Source organism: Octopus bimaculoides, chromosome 2 (assembly GCF_046866305.1).
Source record: "Octopus bimaculoides isolate indiv1 chromosome 2, ASM4686630v1, whole genome shotgun sequence".
In the NCBI taxonomy this organism is placed as follows: domain Eukaryota; kingdom Metazoa; phylum Mollusca; class Cephalopoda; order Octopoda; family Octopodidae; genus Octopus; species Octopus bimaculoides.
The window spans coordinates 193,899,776-193,913,321 of NC_142929.1; the positions used below are offsets into that span (position 1 = coordinate 193,899,776).

The 13,546-nt window shown below is 39.6% G+C and overlaps 1 protein-coding gene across 8 annotated transcripts in view; it reads left to right on the forward strand.

Annotated features, from left to right (window-relative positions):
- LOC106879913 (X-linked retinitis pigmentosa GTPase regulator) overlaps positions 1–13,546 on the forward strand; it is a 57,768-nt gene that overhangs the window by 41,241 nt on the left and 2,981 nt on the right. For 7 of the 8 annotated variants that reach the window (XM_052965824.2, XM_089348283.1, XM_014929662.3 and 4 more), the window contains 6 exons: positions 411–572; positions 2,044–2,170; positions 5,031–5,381; positions 6,201–6,428; positions 8,265–8,335; positions 10,006–10,098. In XM_052965824.2, the coding sequence (XP_052821784.1) occupies positions 411–572; positions 2,044–2,170; positions 5,031–5,381; positions 6,201–6,428; positions 8,265–8,335; positions 10,006–10,098 (1,032 nt within the window). The remainder of the gene's footprint in view (positions 1–410; positions 573–2,043; positions 2,171–5,030; positions 5,382–6,200; positions 6,429–8,264; positions 8,336–10,005; positions 10,099–13,546) is intronic. The other variant, XM_052965826.2, reaches the window with a different exon arrangement.

The following is a 13,546-nucleotide window of genomic DNA, read 5'->3' on the forward strand; positions in this document are numbered from 1 at the left end:
GCCATCGTGTGGCACCATTTGAAGCTTTGGTTTCTTTTGAAGAGAAGAACTCCTCCACTAAAACTTTCACCGCCTTTTGGTTGATGAAGTGTTTTGAATGCAGGTAATAATCCAAGGACCCAGGTGATGGAGTGTGTGTGTGTATTGTTCAGTCCTCCATCAACAAGTATATCCAATGAAATTCTTTCCAAATCCCCCCCCCCCAATTTCGTTATCTGCAGAGAGACAGGTTTGTGGAACTACCATATTATTGATTAAAAATCAATAATCTGTCATAGTGATCAATACCAGTTGTCTCACATGTTGTTTTAGTAAGCTTGTTTTTCATCACAATTGTACAAGCTAATGAGCTGCAGAATTGCTTAATTACTGAATTAAAACCAAACTTTTTAACCTCTGATTCTCTTAAGATTGTTGCACAAAAAGAAAACGATTCAGTAAAAGAACTTCTTCCAGATGTTGTGTCACTCAACAGCACTGAAGAAATATTGGAGAAAGAATTCACCATTAACAAACAAGATCTTCCAACTGAACATTCACAGAAGGTTCCTCTGTCAAATGGAGTCACTTTGGTAAAGATTTCCAACTTTGACTTTTTTTTTAATTAATCACGTTATTGCGAATAATGAATGTTGAGATTTCATTCATTCTTTACTCCTAAAGATTGATGATTAATGTTTTAATCACTGTGTAAGTGTGTGTGTATAAAGGTTCTGTGGTTCAATCTGTCCTTCAGCGCTACTGTTAGAACTAATGTAGGTAAAGAATTTTTAAATTTAGTTTCCAGGCATTTTCCAGCCAACCACAAATACCATAGAGTCTTCAATAGAAGACTGCTTAAGGTTAGCTATTCTTGCTGTAAAAAACTTCACCTCTTTAATAAACTAGCATAACACAAAGATTCTAAACAAAAGTGACGGTGCCGCAGAAAGAGATAACCCAAAATGCAATTTCAAAGACCAAAGTTGCTGTCCTTTAAGAAGGAATTGTCTAACCAAAGGCATAGTCTTCAGAGTCAAAGTCCAGATGACCAACACAGGTGAATACAAGACTTATATGGGAGAGTTTTTCAAAACGAGGCTATATCTCCAGAGAAATTCTTTAAGTACCCAGAAAATAGAACTGCAACTAGCCCGGCCAAATACATACATACATACATATTTATATGTATATATATATCATCATCATCATTGTTTAACGTCTGCTTTCTATGCTGGCATGGGTTGGATGGTTTGACTGAGGACTGGTGAGCCAGAGGCTGCACCAGACTCAATCTGATCTAGCAAAGTTTCTACAGATGGACGCCCTTCCTAATGCCAACCAGTTTGAGAGTATAGTGGGTGCTTTTTACGTGCCACCAGCATGGGACCCAGTCATGTGACACTGGCATCGACCACATTCGGATGGTGCTTTTTACCTTGTATTTCTATATTTTGAGGTAAAGACCCCTTCTTCAGGAGATTCGGAAAAGCAGTGATTGGAAAAAGTTTGTTGTACAGAAGGTGACATGTGCAGACTGCTGTTGCTATAGCATCTAGTCTGCTTCGTGTTGTTGTTTCCTGCTGTTAACAGCTGGTTTCAATTTGTTTATAAGGAGGGATTCCATAATTCTGAGATTGCCCTTGTTGCATTGGGTTGCCTTGATAGAAACTTTGGAGTTCCACGATTGTGAGCCTGATGCTCTAACCACTGAGCTATGTGCCATGTGCCATGTTTGTGTGTGTGTGTTTTATAGTCATAATCCTCGTCATTTTGACAGTCGCTTTGCCTGGATTTGAGGGCTGCATGATGCTGCAATGTCTTGGCATGGTTCCTACAATTGAATGCCTTTCCTAATTCCAGTCTTATTAAAAATGTCACTGTTGCAGTTGTCATCTAATTAAAAACTCATTTTTAATTGACAAAAAGCATCTTTTCTGTCTCTTTTTGGTTGTTTTAAAGAATTTGATGATTGTTATCAAACTAGAAAAGAATATTCTCTAATTATTTCTCAAAATATTTCTCTAAATATTTCAATATTGTTATTTTAATAACTCATTCCAGGACCGAATAGAAAATGAAGAATATCAGAAAGATGCTCCCATTCCAATGAAGCTTGAAATCAATCTACAGAGTAAAAATAAAGAAGAACCAAAATATCTAAATTCAAAAGAAAGCATCGAAGAAAAAGGTTGGAATATTTCTGTGAAGGTTTTATATTTTATTATTATTATTATTATTAATAATAATAATCCTTTCTACTAAAAGCACAAGGCCTGAAATTTGTGGGGATGGGACTAGTTGATTATATCAACCCCAGTGTTTCACTGGTACTTAATTTATCGACCCCGAAAGGATGAAAGGCAAAGTCAACCGTGTCAGAATTTGGACTCAGAACATGAAGACAGATGAAATACCTCTAAGCATTCCGTCCAGTATGCTAACATCATCATCATCATCATCATCGTTTAACGTCCGCTTTCCATGCTAGCATGGGTTGGACGATTTGACTGAGGACTGGTGAAACCGGATGGCAACACCAGGCTCCAGTCTGATTTGGCAGAGTTTCTACAGCTGGATGCCCTTCCTAACGCCAACCACTCAGAGAGTGTAGTGGGTGCTTTTACGTGTCACCCGCACGAAAACGGCCACGCTCGAAATGGTGTCTTTTATGTGCCACCCGCACAAGCCAGTCCAGGGGCACTGGCAACGATCTCGCTCGAAAATCCTACAGGAGCCAGTCAGGCGGTACTGGCAACGGCCACGCTCAAAATGGTGCATCTCATGTGCCACCCGCACAAGAACCAGTCCAGGGGCACTGGCAACGATCTTACTTGGCTTGCCGGGTCTTCTCACGCACAGCCCATTTCCAAAGGTCTCGGTCCGTAGTCATCGCCTCGGTGAGGCCCAATGTACGAAGGTCTTGCCTCACCACCTCAGCCCAGGTCTTCCTGGGCCTACCTCTTCCACGGGTTCCCTCAACTGTTAGGGTGTGGCACTTTTTCACGCAGCTATCCTCCTCCATTCTCACCACATGTCCATACCAGCGCAATCGTCTCTCTTGCACGCCACAACTGATGCTTCTAATGTTCAGCTTTTCTCTCAAGATACTTACACTCTGACGGGTATTCACATTGACATTACACATCCAACGGAGCATACTGGCTTCATTCCTTGCGAGCTTACGTATGTCCTCAGCAGTTACAGCCCATGTTTCACTGCCATGTAGCATGGTTGTTCGTACGCATGCGTCATACAGTCTGCCTTTTACTCTGAGTGAGAGTCCCTTTGTCGCCAGCAGGGGTAAGAGCTCTCTAAACTTTGCCCAGGCTATTCTTATTCTAGCAGCTACACTTTCAGCGCACCCACCCCCACTACTAACTTGGTCGCCCAGATAGCGGAAGCTATCGACTACCTCTAGTTTTTCACCCTGGAATGAGATAGAAGTTGTTTCCTGTTTGTTTGCAGTCTTTATTGCACCTGAACATCTGCCACAAACAAAAACTAACTTGCTAGTTAACCTGCCTTTGATGTTGCTGCACCTCTTATGTGTCCATAGCTTGCACCGGGTACATCTTATAGAGTTACTACCTACTCCTTTTCTACATACTGAGCAGGGCCATCTACCTGAAGGGGTTTGTGTTTTATCTACCTTCCTACTTATTAGGATTTTGGTTTTAGCTAGGTTGACTCTAAGGCCCTTCAATTCTAGACCTTGCTTCCACACCTGAAACTTCTCCTCTAGTTCTGATAGTGACTCCGCAATTAGGGCAAGGTCATCAGCATAGAGGAGCTCCCAGGGGCAACCTGTCTTGAACTCCTCTGTGATTGCCTGGAGGACTATGGTAAATAATAGGGGGCTGAGGACGGAACCTTGGTGGACCCCTACCTCTACCCGGAATTCATTGCTGTACTCATTTCCAACCCTCACCTTACTGGCCGCATCTCTGTACATGGCTCGCACAGCTCTCACTAGCCATTCTTCTATCCCAAGTTTCCTCATTGACCACCAGATAAGGGATCGGGGGACCCTGTCAAAGGCTTTCTCCATGTCAACGAAAGCCAGGTACAGAGGTTTATCCTTGGCTAGGTATTTCTCTTGCAACTGTCTCACTAGAAATAAGGCATCAGTAGTGCTTTTACCTGGCACGAACCCAAACTGCATCTCATCTAAATTGATTCGCTCCCTAATTAGTTGGGCTATGACCCTCTCTGTAACTTTCATAACCTGATCTAACAGCTTGATGCCTCTGTAATTATTTGCTAACAATTCTGCCAAATATATTCTGTGGTGGTCAATGGCTCTAGAACTGGTGTCTTGTATTATTTTGGGTTAGGGTTAGAAGGTGAAATAGCAAAGCACAGTTTGGGAAAATGGTTGATAATGTCATAGAAGAAGAGGGAGTGGGTGGGTGGGTGTTGGGCAGTCCTGTCTTGTATAATGGAGGAGATCTGGTGTTTAGTTCCTCACACCTGTCATTGAACAAGTCAGAATAATTACCTCCTGTTCGCCTTGCTCAGCTTTTGGTTAGCTGCTCAGGGATTTACCTCTCACAAGAACCCTGTGTCTGGCTGTGGGTTAGGGGTAATATTAGGTGTACTACAATACACCATAAAAAGTATTCAAAAGTGCAGAGAATAAAGCAGAAGAAGTGAACAGTGAACGAGTCATTTAAAAAGAAAGTGGGAAGGGGGAATCAGGTGTCCTTTTGGTGAATGGAAGTTTCGAAGGATGTAGGGTCTGGACAGCTAGCAACTGATGCAGGGAGTTTATTCCATGCTTCAGTGTGAAAAAACATTTCCAAAAGTCATGGGTGTTCTGTTGTTTTCTGATTTTGTAAGCATGTCCACAAGTCTTTGATGTCTAGCTTTCAAAAAGGTGTCCAAGGTTGTTGTTGTTGTTGTAAAGATGGGGACAATTTTGTGGGTGTCTACCAAGTCAGTTGCCAGACGTCAGTGCTTTGATGTGTTTCAGATAAGAAGGGCCTTATCTATTTCGAGAGATAGACCAAATGTAGTTCAGTGTTAATGTTCCTTTTGTGTTTTTTCAGGTAAGAAAGAAGATAGTGAAGATGAAATTCAAGAAATTTCCTGCAGTGAAGAGGAATCGGTAAATGGTGAAGATGGATATGAGAGGAAAAGGCAGAAGAACAAGAATGGTGTGGAAGGGGACAAGAATGGTGTGGAAGAGGACAAGAAAGATTCTTCAGTGAAGAAAAAGAAAAAGGATAAAAAGCAAAAAGGCAAAAAACGAAATAAAGGAGTTGAAGTAAATGAAAAAAGGGATCTGGAAGATGAGAAATTTACTGAAGGTCAGCAGGAGGAAGAGGAGGAGGAGGAGAAGGAAGTGCAAAAAGAAAATGAGGAAGATTTAGAGAAGAATAACAAAAACAAACAAAAAAGTAAATTTTTCTATTTTTTTTTTTTAATCCTATGAATTTAATAACTGAGAAAGGACAAACCACTAACTTTCTAGAGTTATTTGTGCTAAGTGAAGGTGTATGTACCAGCCTTCCTTCTTCAGGGGTGGTCTAGTATCTCTTCTATCTTTGTCCCTCCAGTAACTTCCTGCCTGCCACACAACCACCTCCCTTGGTTTTGTTCCTCCTCTTAACTAAGAGGTCATTGTCTTGCAACTCCACTTGCTGACCCCGCTGGTGCCAGTGGCACATAAAAGGCACCTGTGCCAGTGCCACATGCAAAGCACCCAGCACACACTGTAAAGTGGTTGGCAGGAGGAAAGGCATCCAGTTGCAGAAGCCATGCCAGAGCAGACAGTGGAACCTGGTTCAGCTCTCCAGCCTCGCCAGCTCCTGTCAAATCGTCCAACCCATGCCAGCATGGAAAAACGGACATTAAATGATGCTGGTGGTGTGTGTGTGTGTTTGTACTATCGCCTTAACTGTTGTTGACTTCTAGTCTTCTACGGAAAAACATGCCTGGCCATGAGGAAATATTACTTTCCTTGGAAGCAGGCGATGCTTGGTGACATCAAGATGCTTCTTCGGTGAATCTAATCCAATTCCTGCCAAATGGAAGTGAAATAATGTTTATGACAAGACCCTGGATGGAAAGTGACAAAAACTAAAATTCAGTCACAACTTTTAATATTTTGACCAACTTTATGATGAAATCGATGCATTTTTCTAAAGAATTGATTAGAATTGGTGTTTCTGAAGGTGACATAAATTTTATACTTGGTTTATGATTTATTGTTTTAGGTAAAAAAGGAATTTTAAATATTTTTGGGAAGAAGAAAGTGATTTCAAATGTAGAGGATGAAAGTAAAGAAGGTAAAAACGTAGAAAAAGAAAGTGAAGAAAAGAAAGAATCTCCAAGGAAGAAGAAAGAAAGCAAGAAGAAAGAGATTAAAAGTGATGAAGAGAAGGAAAAAGGGGAAGAAAAAGTGAAGGGAAAATCTGGCAAGAAGCAGAATCATCCAAAACCTGGTGAATTATGAATTGTTTTGGTTAAACATTGGTGTTGTTGAGGTTGAATGGTAGTTTGGGCAGTGGTGGCCACATCCTGATGTTCTTAAGTAGAGTCTTTGAATATTTCTACTTTGCAATTCTTGTTTTATTTGTGTTTGTTGGCCTCGCAGCCTCCCTGTATTACCTGGCTTTCAGTATTCATTGTTTGTATGTGTCTGTCTGTCTGTCTGTCCTTCTCCTACTGGGGAAGCCAAACATCTCCTCTGTTGTAAGACACCTGTCCCTCTTTTCACTCTAACCTCTCGCCTGGCCACTTCCCTCAGTTCTACTCTCTCTCTCTCTCTCTCTCTCAACTAAGAGGTTTTTGATATATTTCATGAAACCTTATTAGGTTTCTGCAACGACACATAAGCACATCATTTGTCTCCATCTGCTTGGTTGAAGGGTGGAATTGTCCCTCTACCCCCCAAAAAGGTGATCTAACAAGTGCAGCAAACTACAGAGGCCTTACTCTGATCCCAATTGCAGCTAAAGTTTATAACAAACTTCTGCTTAATAGAATTGTACCTATGCCCTTCTTCATAAGATTTAGAAGGGGCCGGTCAACAACTGCTCAAATCCTCTCCATCCATCGCATACTGAAAGAAATGAAAAAGTTTAACAACAGCGCCACAATCTGTTTTGTCGACTTTTGCAAAGCATTTGATTCCATCAGCAGAGATCTTATGTTTAAAATCCTTGCACTCTATGGAATTCCTCCCAGGATTGTTGATGCTATCAGAACGCTGTACACAAGCTCCACTGCCACAGTTATATCTCCTGATGGAGAGACTGACTTCTTTGAAGTTGAATCAGGTGTTCTGCAGGGTGACACATTCACTCCTTTCTTGTTCACCATTGTTCTCAACTATGTTCTACACATTGCCCAAGACGGTACGAAGGAAAAGGGACTCCTTTTGAAACCCTGCCAGAGCAGTTGGCATTGTGCACAGCATTTAACTGATCTTGACTTTGCTGACGATCTTGCCTTGACATCCCATTGTATTAAATTTCTCGGTAAGGATATCCCTAAACCTCTGACCATGTGAAGGGTTCTTAAGCTTCCGAATCCTTCTTCTCCAGATTAGTCTGCTTTTTGGCATCCTTCTGGCCTCAAGTCTAAAGTCACTAATAACTAGTCTGTGTTGTGGGAGGTGCAATATATACACACACACATATATATACATACATACATATATATATACACACACACACACACACACATATATATATATATATATATATATATATATATATATATATATATACATATATATACATTGCATCATATCTCAACAACAGCAATATCATTTAGCTTCAATTTCACTTTCCATCTTCAAAATTACCAAAACAATATTTCTTTGACTTCTTCTCTTTCTGCAACTCTGTTTCACTTATCTTACTACTACAATGGCAAACTGATGTTTTTTAGTTGTTAGTCAACCCTGGTCTAGCAGACCTCTCACTGAAGACAATTCAACCATGCCTATTACATTTTTTATAAGGGATTTGCAGGGCTACATTATCTAGTGTGTATGTTCCTTATTTAACGAAATCACAGCCAAATCCCCATGAAACTGGCTGAGATTTAGCTGCTATTTCTAGCAGTTTGAGGGATCATGTAGAGGTTGTTTTGTTGGTTGTTTGAGGGATACATCAATGGCAGTTATAGGATTTGAACATCTGACCAATATGATGGGTAGTTTATTCCATTAATGCATTCCCATGATTCCTCTGTCACTCTTGGGAATTGAACCAACATCAAAGACTTGCTTTGATTACAAAGTGTTGATGATTTTAATATTTATATTTTAGATTCTGTTGAAGAGGAGGAGGAGGAGGTGGAAGAGGAGGAGGAAAAGGAAAAAGAGAAGGATGGCGAAAAGGTAAAGTATTATATTTTTGCTCTATGAAATTAGTAGCAGGGTGAGTGATGAATGTTGAATTATGAGTGACAGGTGGATGAGTGATAGAGTGTTGACTAATGAGTGACAGTAATGTGAGTGGTGGGGGTGTTGATTTATGAATGACAGCAAGGTGAGTGAAATAATGGCTGTTGACTTATGAATGACAGCAGGGCAACAGGTGGGGGTGTTGACTTACACAACTGATAGTTGAGTGTTGACCTAAAAGATTCCAGGTTCTCATCAGCCCCCCCCCCCCACATTGTGTTTTTAATTAACAATGTTGGCTCAGTCCACTCTATTGTAAATAGGTACCACAGTGGTGGTACAGCTGACCATTGGAAATCAAAGCAGTACATTGTACTGTTGTTTAGTGCTAGGTCAGCCTTGATCAAAGACAGTCCAACCACAACCATCCCATCATTCTAGACAGTTTAGCTAACATTACACAATCCAATATATCCTTCCCTGTGAGAGATTTGGCTGCTATTTCAAACAGGTTGAACAACCATGTAGATGCTTCCTCATTTGATTGTATTGTTAACTGGCAGTCCTGAGTTCAAATCTTAGTTAGGACTATATTTTTCTGCTGGCCTTACTCCCAGCTAAAATCAAATCTGTAATGAAAAATCATTAGTGTTAATGACAATTCTATCATATGAGACAAAAGAGAGAAGTCAGGTGTTCTTGGGAAATTTTAAATTGTTTAATCAATGAATTATTTTCACAAACTGAAATTATGTTCTCTCAGTTGTTCTAAGATCTGTTAGATCTTACAACATCCTTTTTTTCTTTGTAGAATTATGTTAGCAGCACTTAACTATATTTTCTTTATGCAGAAGGCATCCCTGGCAACATTACTCCTCTCTACTCTCAATGAAAATAGTTTTCCAACTTGTTCTTTTGTATAGTTGTGACACTCTTACAAGAAACTTGTTTCTCAGAGCTTACTAATTCAATGGCAGATGATGATGACGACGACGACGACGACGACGACGACGGTGGTGGTGGTGGTGGTCATGGTGATATGACATTATTGGACTTTGACCTCTTCCAAAGAGTGAAGAGGAGTTTTGTACAAAACGTTCAGAATAAGTTTCCAGGTTTTAAGTTTAGTTGCTGTGGAAACGACAAAAGGACGCCACACTCATTGTTGCGAGATTCCTTCTTCAATTTTGGAGAACAAAAGGTTTTCCACAGAAGAAGAGGAGAAACTTTTTAGAGAGGAGGGACTCTGTCAGCCCCCTACTTCTCTCAGCTTCTTCTGTTTCAGTCAAATATGGAGGAGAATAGGGTTGTTGTGTGAAATGTAAAACATCATTTAACGTCTGTTTTCCATGCTGGAATGGGTTGGACACTTTGAAGAGAGTTGGTAAGACTAGGGGCCATACAAGGCTCCAATTGTCTGTTTTAGCTTGGTTTCTACAGTTGGATGCCCTTCCTAATGCCTGGGTGCTTTTTATGTGGGACCAGCATCAACCCTTTTAACATAACGCCAGAATGGGTGCTTTTAATGTGGTACCAGCAACAGTACTTTACATGTGGTACCAGCATGGGCCCAATAAATTTGCTAACATTTAATCCCCATTTAGATGTGGTGGCTACTGTAGTCCGAGAGGAGTTACATCCTTGCTTTTGTAAATTTGTTACAGGAAGATGCTAAAGATGAAAAAAGTGAAGAAGATAAAAAGAAAGAAACAGAAAAAAGTGAAACTATTTTGGAAAATGATGAGAAAGATAAAAATGTAAGTAAAAAATGATTTTGTATCAAGTTTCCTCAACCAATACAGGAGTACAGAAGTGAGAAAAATAAATACATAATCATTTAACATCCACATTTCCATTCCTTCATGGATCGGTTGAAGTATATTGGGATGGATTTTCTATGGCTGGATGCTCTTACTTTGCCAGACAAGTTTTTCACAGAATAAAGATAACGAACACCGCATCATGGGGATGTTTGATTACATTCATCACATGATGTTAAAACAAGGATACACACACACACACACATATATACAATGGATTTCATTTATTTTCTCTCTACCAAATTCACTCCCAAGGCTTTGGTTGACCTGTGGCTATAACAAAATACTTGTTGAAGGTGCCACATTCTGTGCTGAACCCAAGACCACATGGTTAGAAAGTAAATATTGTACCACATGGCCATGTCATTGTGTGTGTGTTTCTTTGTCTCACTTTACAGAGTGTGGACTGGGTGCCTTTAACGTGGCACCTGCCAAGATGCTACATCTTGGAATTTGCTGCTAGAAACCCAACAGAAGTGTTAGAATCTCAGAACAAAATCCATTTCAGAAATTGTGTTTTGTTTCTCATATTTTTCTTAGGTAGATTTTACCATCTTTATCTCAAGGAATGGTAAAATCAATATCACCAATATACTCGACATCATTTATTCCCTTATATTTCTCTGAGACTCCACTTGTAAAATAAGGTTGTTTTTTTTTTTTTAATGTAATCCATCAAAATTGTTTACTAAAAAAAATTAACTTTGAACTTAGAGATTTTGTCTCCTGAAACAGCAACCATTTGAGACAAACGTCCAGACTCTTCTCTACATGGCATTTTTTTTTGTTCAATGAAAGTTCTTTTATTTGTTTTGTGATGAATATCCCTCTTTGATTGAAATGCTACCATTTTCATCTCATAAGAATTGGTAATTTGTCTGTAATACCTTACCTGGGCCTTACACATAGAGCTGTCAATTCTGATGGTGTTGAAAACTGTGTGTGGCCATATAAACATCAGAGGAAGCTATTTCATTAAGAAAGAGACTGGAGTCTCTTGATTTAGAGTAAAAATTAAAGAACCCAATGTTTCAAAGAGAGAAACAAACTTTATCGACTTACATTGAAAAATTAACTTTTGCTCAAGTAAAACACTTGACTTTTTGCCTCGTCTCCCACATAATATATTCTCTTCATATTTTACAAACTTATAAATGCAATATGTTTGTCCATTTTATAACGGTGTAACAGCTTTAAAAACCAAAGGACTTATTGACTCCAGCAATCATCACCAACTTCACCATTTGTGTTGAAATCTCTAATTACTGAACCAGTCTCATTCATCATTATTTTACTTCATCTGTTAATATTGATATCTTATTGGTATTTCCCTCACCCCGTTTATTTTTTAAAATTTTAATTAAACTTGGTGTTAAATATGGTTTTTTTGTAAATAGTTAGAGTTACCTCCCCTGTCTCGTAGAAAATGATCCAAAAAGTATTTGTGTTTCCTTGAATCATTATTGCAGCTTTGATTAAGCAGTGACGTCACCACTTTCAGTTTAGTTCAACTAGTTTGGATGTTGTCAGGCAGTTGCTTCTCTGGTCATCTCTAATGTGAAGATGCAAGTATCCAAGAAGCTGCCTCTTCAGAATAGAAAGCCAGTGTCAGGTTCCAGTCTGCAATGAGCTGGTATCTACTTCCAACAGCTCCATAAACGAAACACTTGCACACAAAATTTGAACTCATAACCTGTGAATTGCTACTTCAGTCCTCTGGCATTACAGATAGGTCAAAAGTTCGAATGTGACTTTGGCAACTATTTTGCTGTTTCTCGAAACACAACTCTTCTTATTTCAACTTAGCCAACTGCATCTGACACAACATTTCACAATTTGTGAATCAACAGCAGCAGGCTTCGGAGGTTGATCCATTTAGTGTTGACTGTCAGCAGAAAGGGGACTTGATATCATAGGAAAGGTTAACAATGTTTCATTTCAGTTCAGCCAATTTCTGTTTCGCATGTCTACTCTCATAAATTTGAAGAGAATATGATCCAAGCAATTGAAGTGTCGATGTTTAGGAGAATGTTACGAAGATCATCAGACAAAGGAATGGCTGTTATAATAAATAAGTGAAAGGCAACAACAATGCCTGAACATTGTGAAAACACAAAAGCTCATCTGTTAAGGCCATATTCGATGAAGCAGAGGTCTGGAAAACATGAGCAGCAGAAGATCATGGGGCAGGCAAAGAACACAATGGATGGACACTAACAAGAACTGGTTGGGCAAGAATAGCAAAGTATCTGCAGAACTCATGCTGAATCATGAAGACTTATAATAAAGATCCTAACCATTGTTTAATGTGTGCTTTCCATGCTGACATGGGTTGGACGGTTTGATAGGAACTGGCAAACTGGAGCACTGCACCAGACTTCAGTTGTCTGTTTTGGAATGGTTTCTATGGCTGGATATACAAAAACCCATTTCGTGTGTCTTTACGTTTTCAGTTCAAATTCTGATGAGGTTTGACTGCAGTCAATGTAATCAATTAATCCCTTCCCATACAAATTTCAGGCCTTGTCCCTATAATATAATGGATTACTATTATTATTATTATTATTAAGGCAGTGAGCTGGCTGAATGGTTAGCATGCTGGGAAAAATGCTTAGCAACATTTCGTCCATCCTTACATTCTGAGTTCAAATTCTGCCGAGGTTGATTTTTGCCTTTCATCCTTTCAGGGTTGATGAAATAAGTACCAGTTATGCATGAGGGTTGATATAATCGACTAATGCCTTACCCCAAAATTTCAGGTCTTGTGTCTATAGAAAAAAAGGATCATCATTGATTAGATTCAGGTTCATTCTTATTCCAGGTAAAATTTATGTGGGTAGCAGGTTACCACCTGTAACCTTAGGTATCCACAAGCTTTCAAAAGTCTATCAAGTGCTTAAATCCCTTCTGATAATCTTTCCTGTTCCTAAAAGGCAAATTTTTTATGGAGCTCCACAGGGCATTCTATTCCAACCCCCTTCAACCATTTCGTTTCTATCTTTGCTCACAATTCCCAAGGCACCCAATTATTACAGGAAAAACCTTTACACTTTTCATATTCCAAATTCTTGTGTTATTATTCCTCTTTTACTTGTTTCAGTCATTTGACTGTGGCCATGCTGGAGCACTACCTTTAGTCGAGCAAATCGACCCCAGGACTTATTCTATCGGTCTCTTTTGATGAACCACTAGGTTATGGGGACATAAACACACAAGCATCGACTGTCAAGTGATGTTGGGGGGAAAAACACAGACACACAAACGTATACACACATATACAACGGGCTTCTTTCAGTTTCCATCAACCAAATCCACTCAGAAGGCTTTGGTCGGCCCGAGGCTATAGTAGAAGACACTTGCCCAAGGTACCATGCAGTGGGATTGA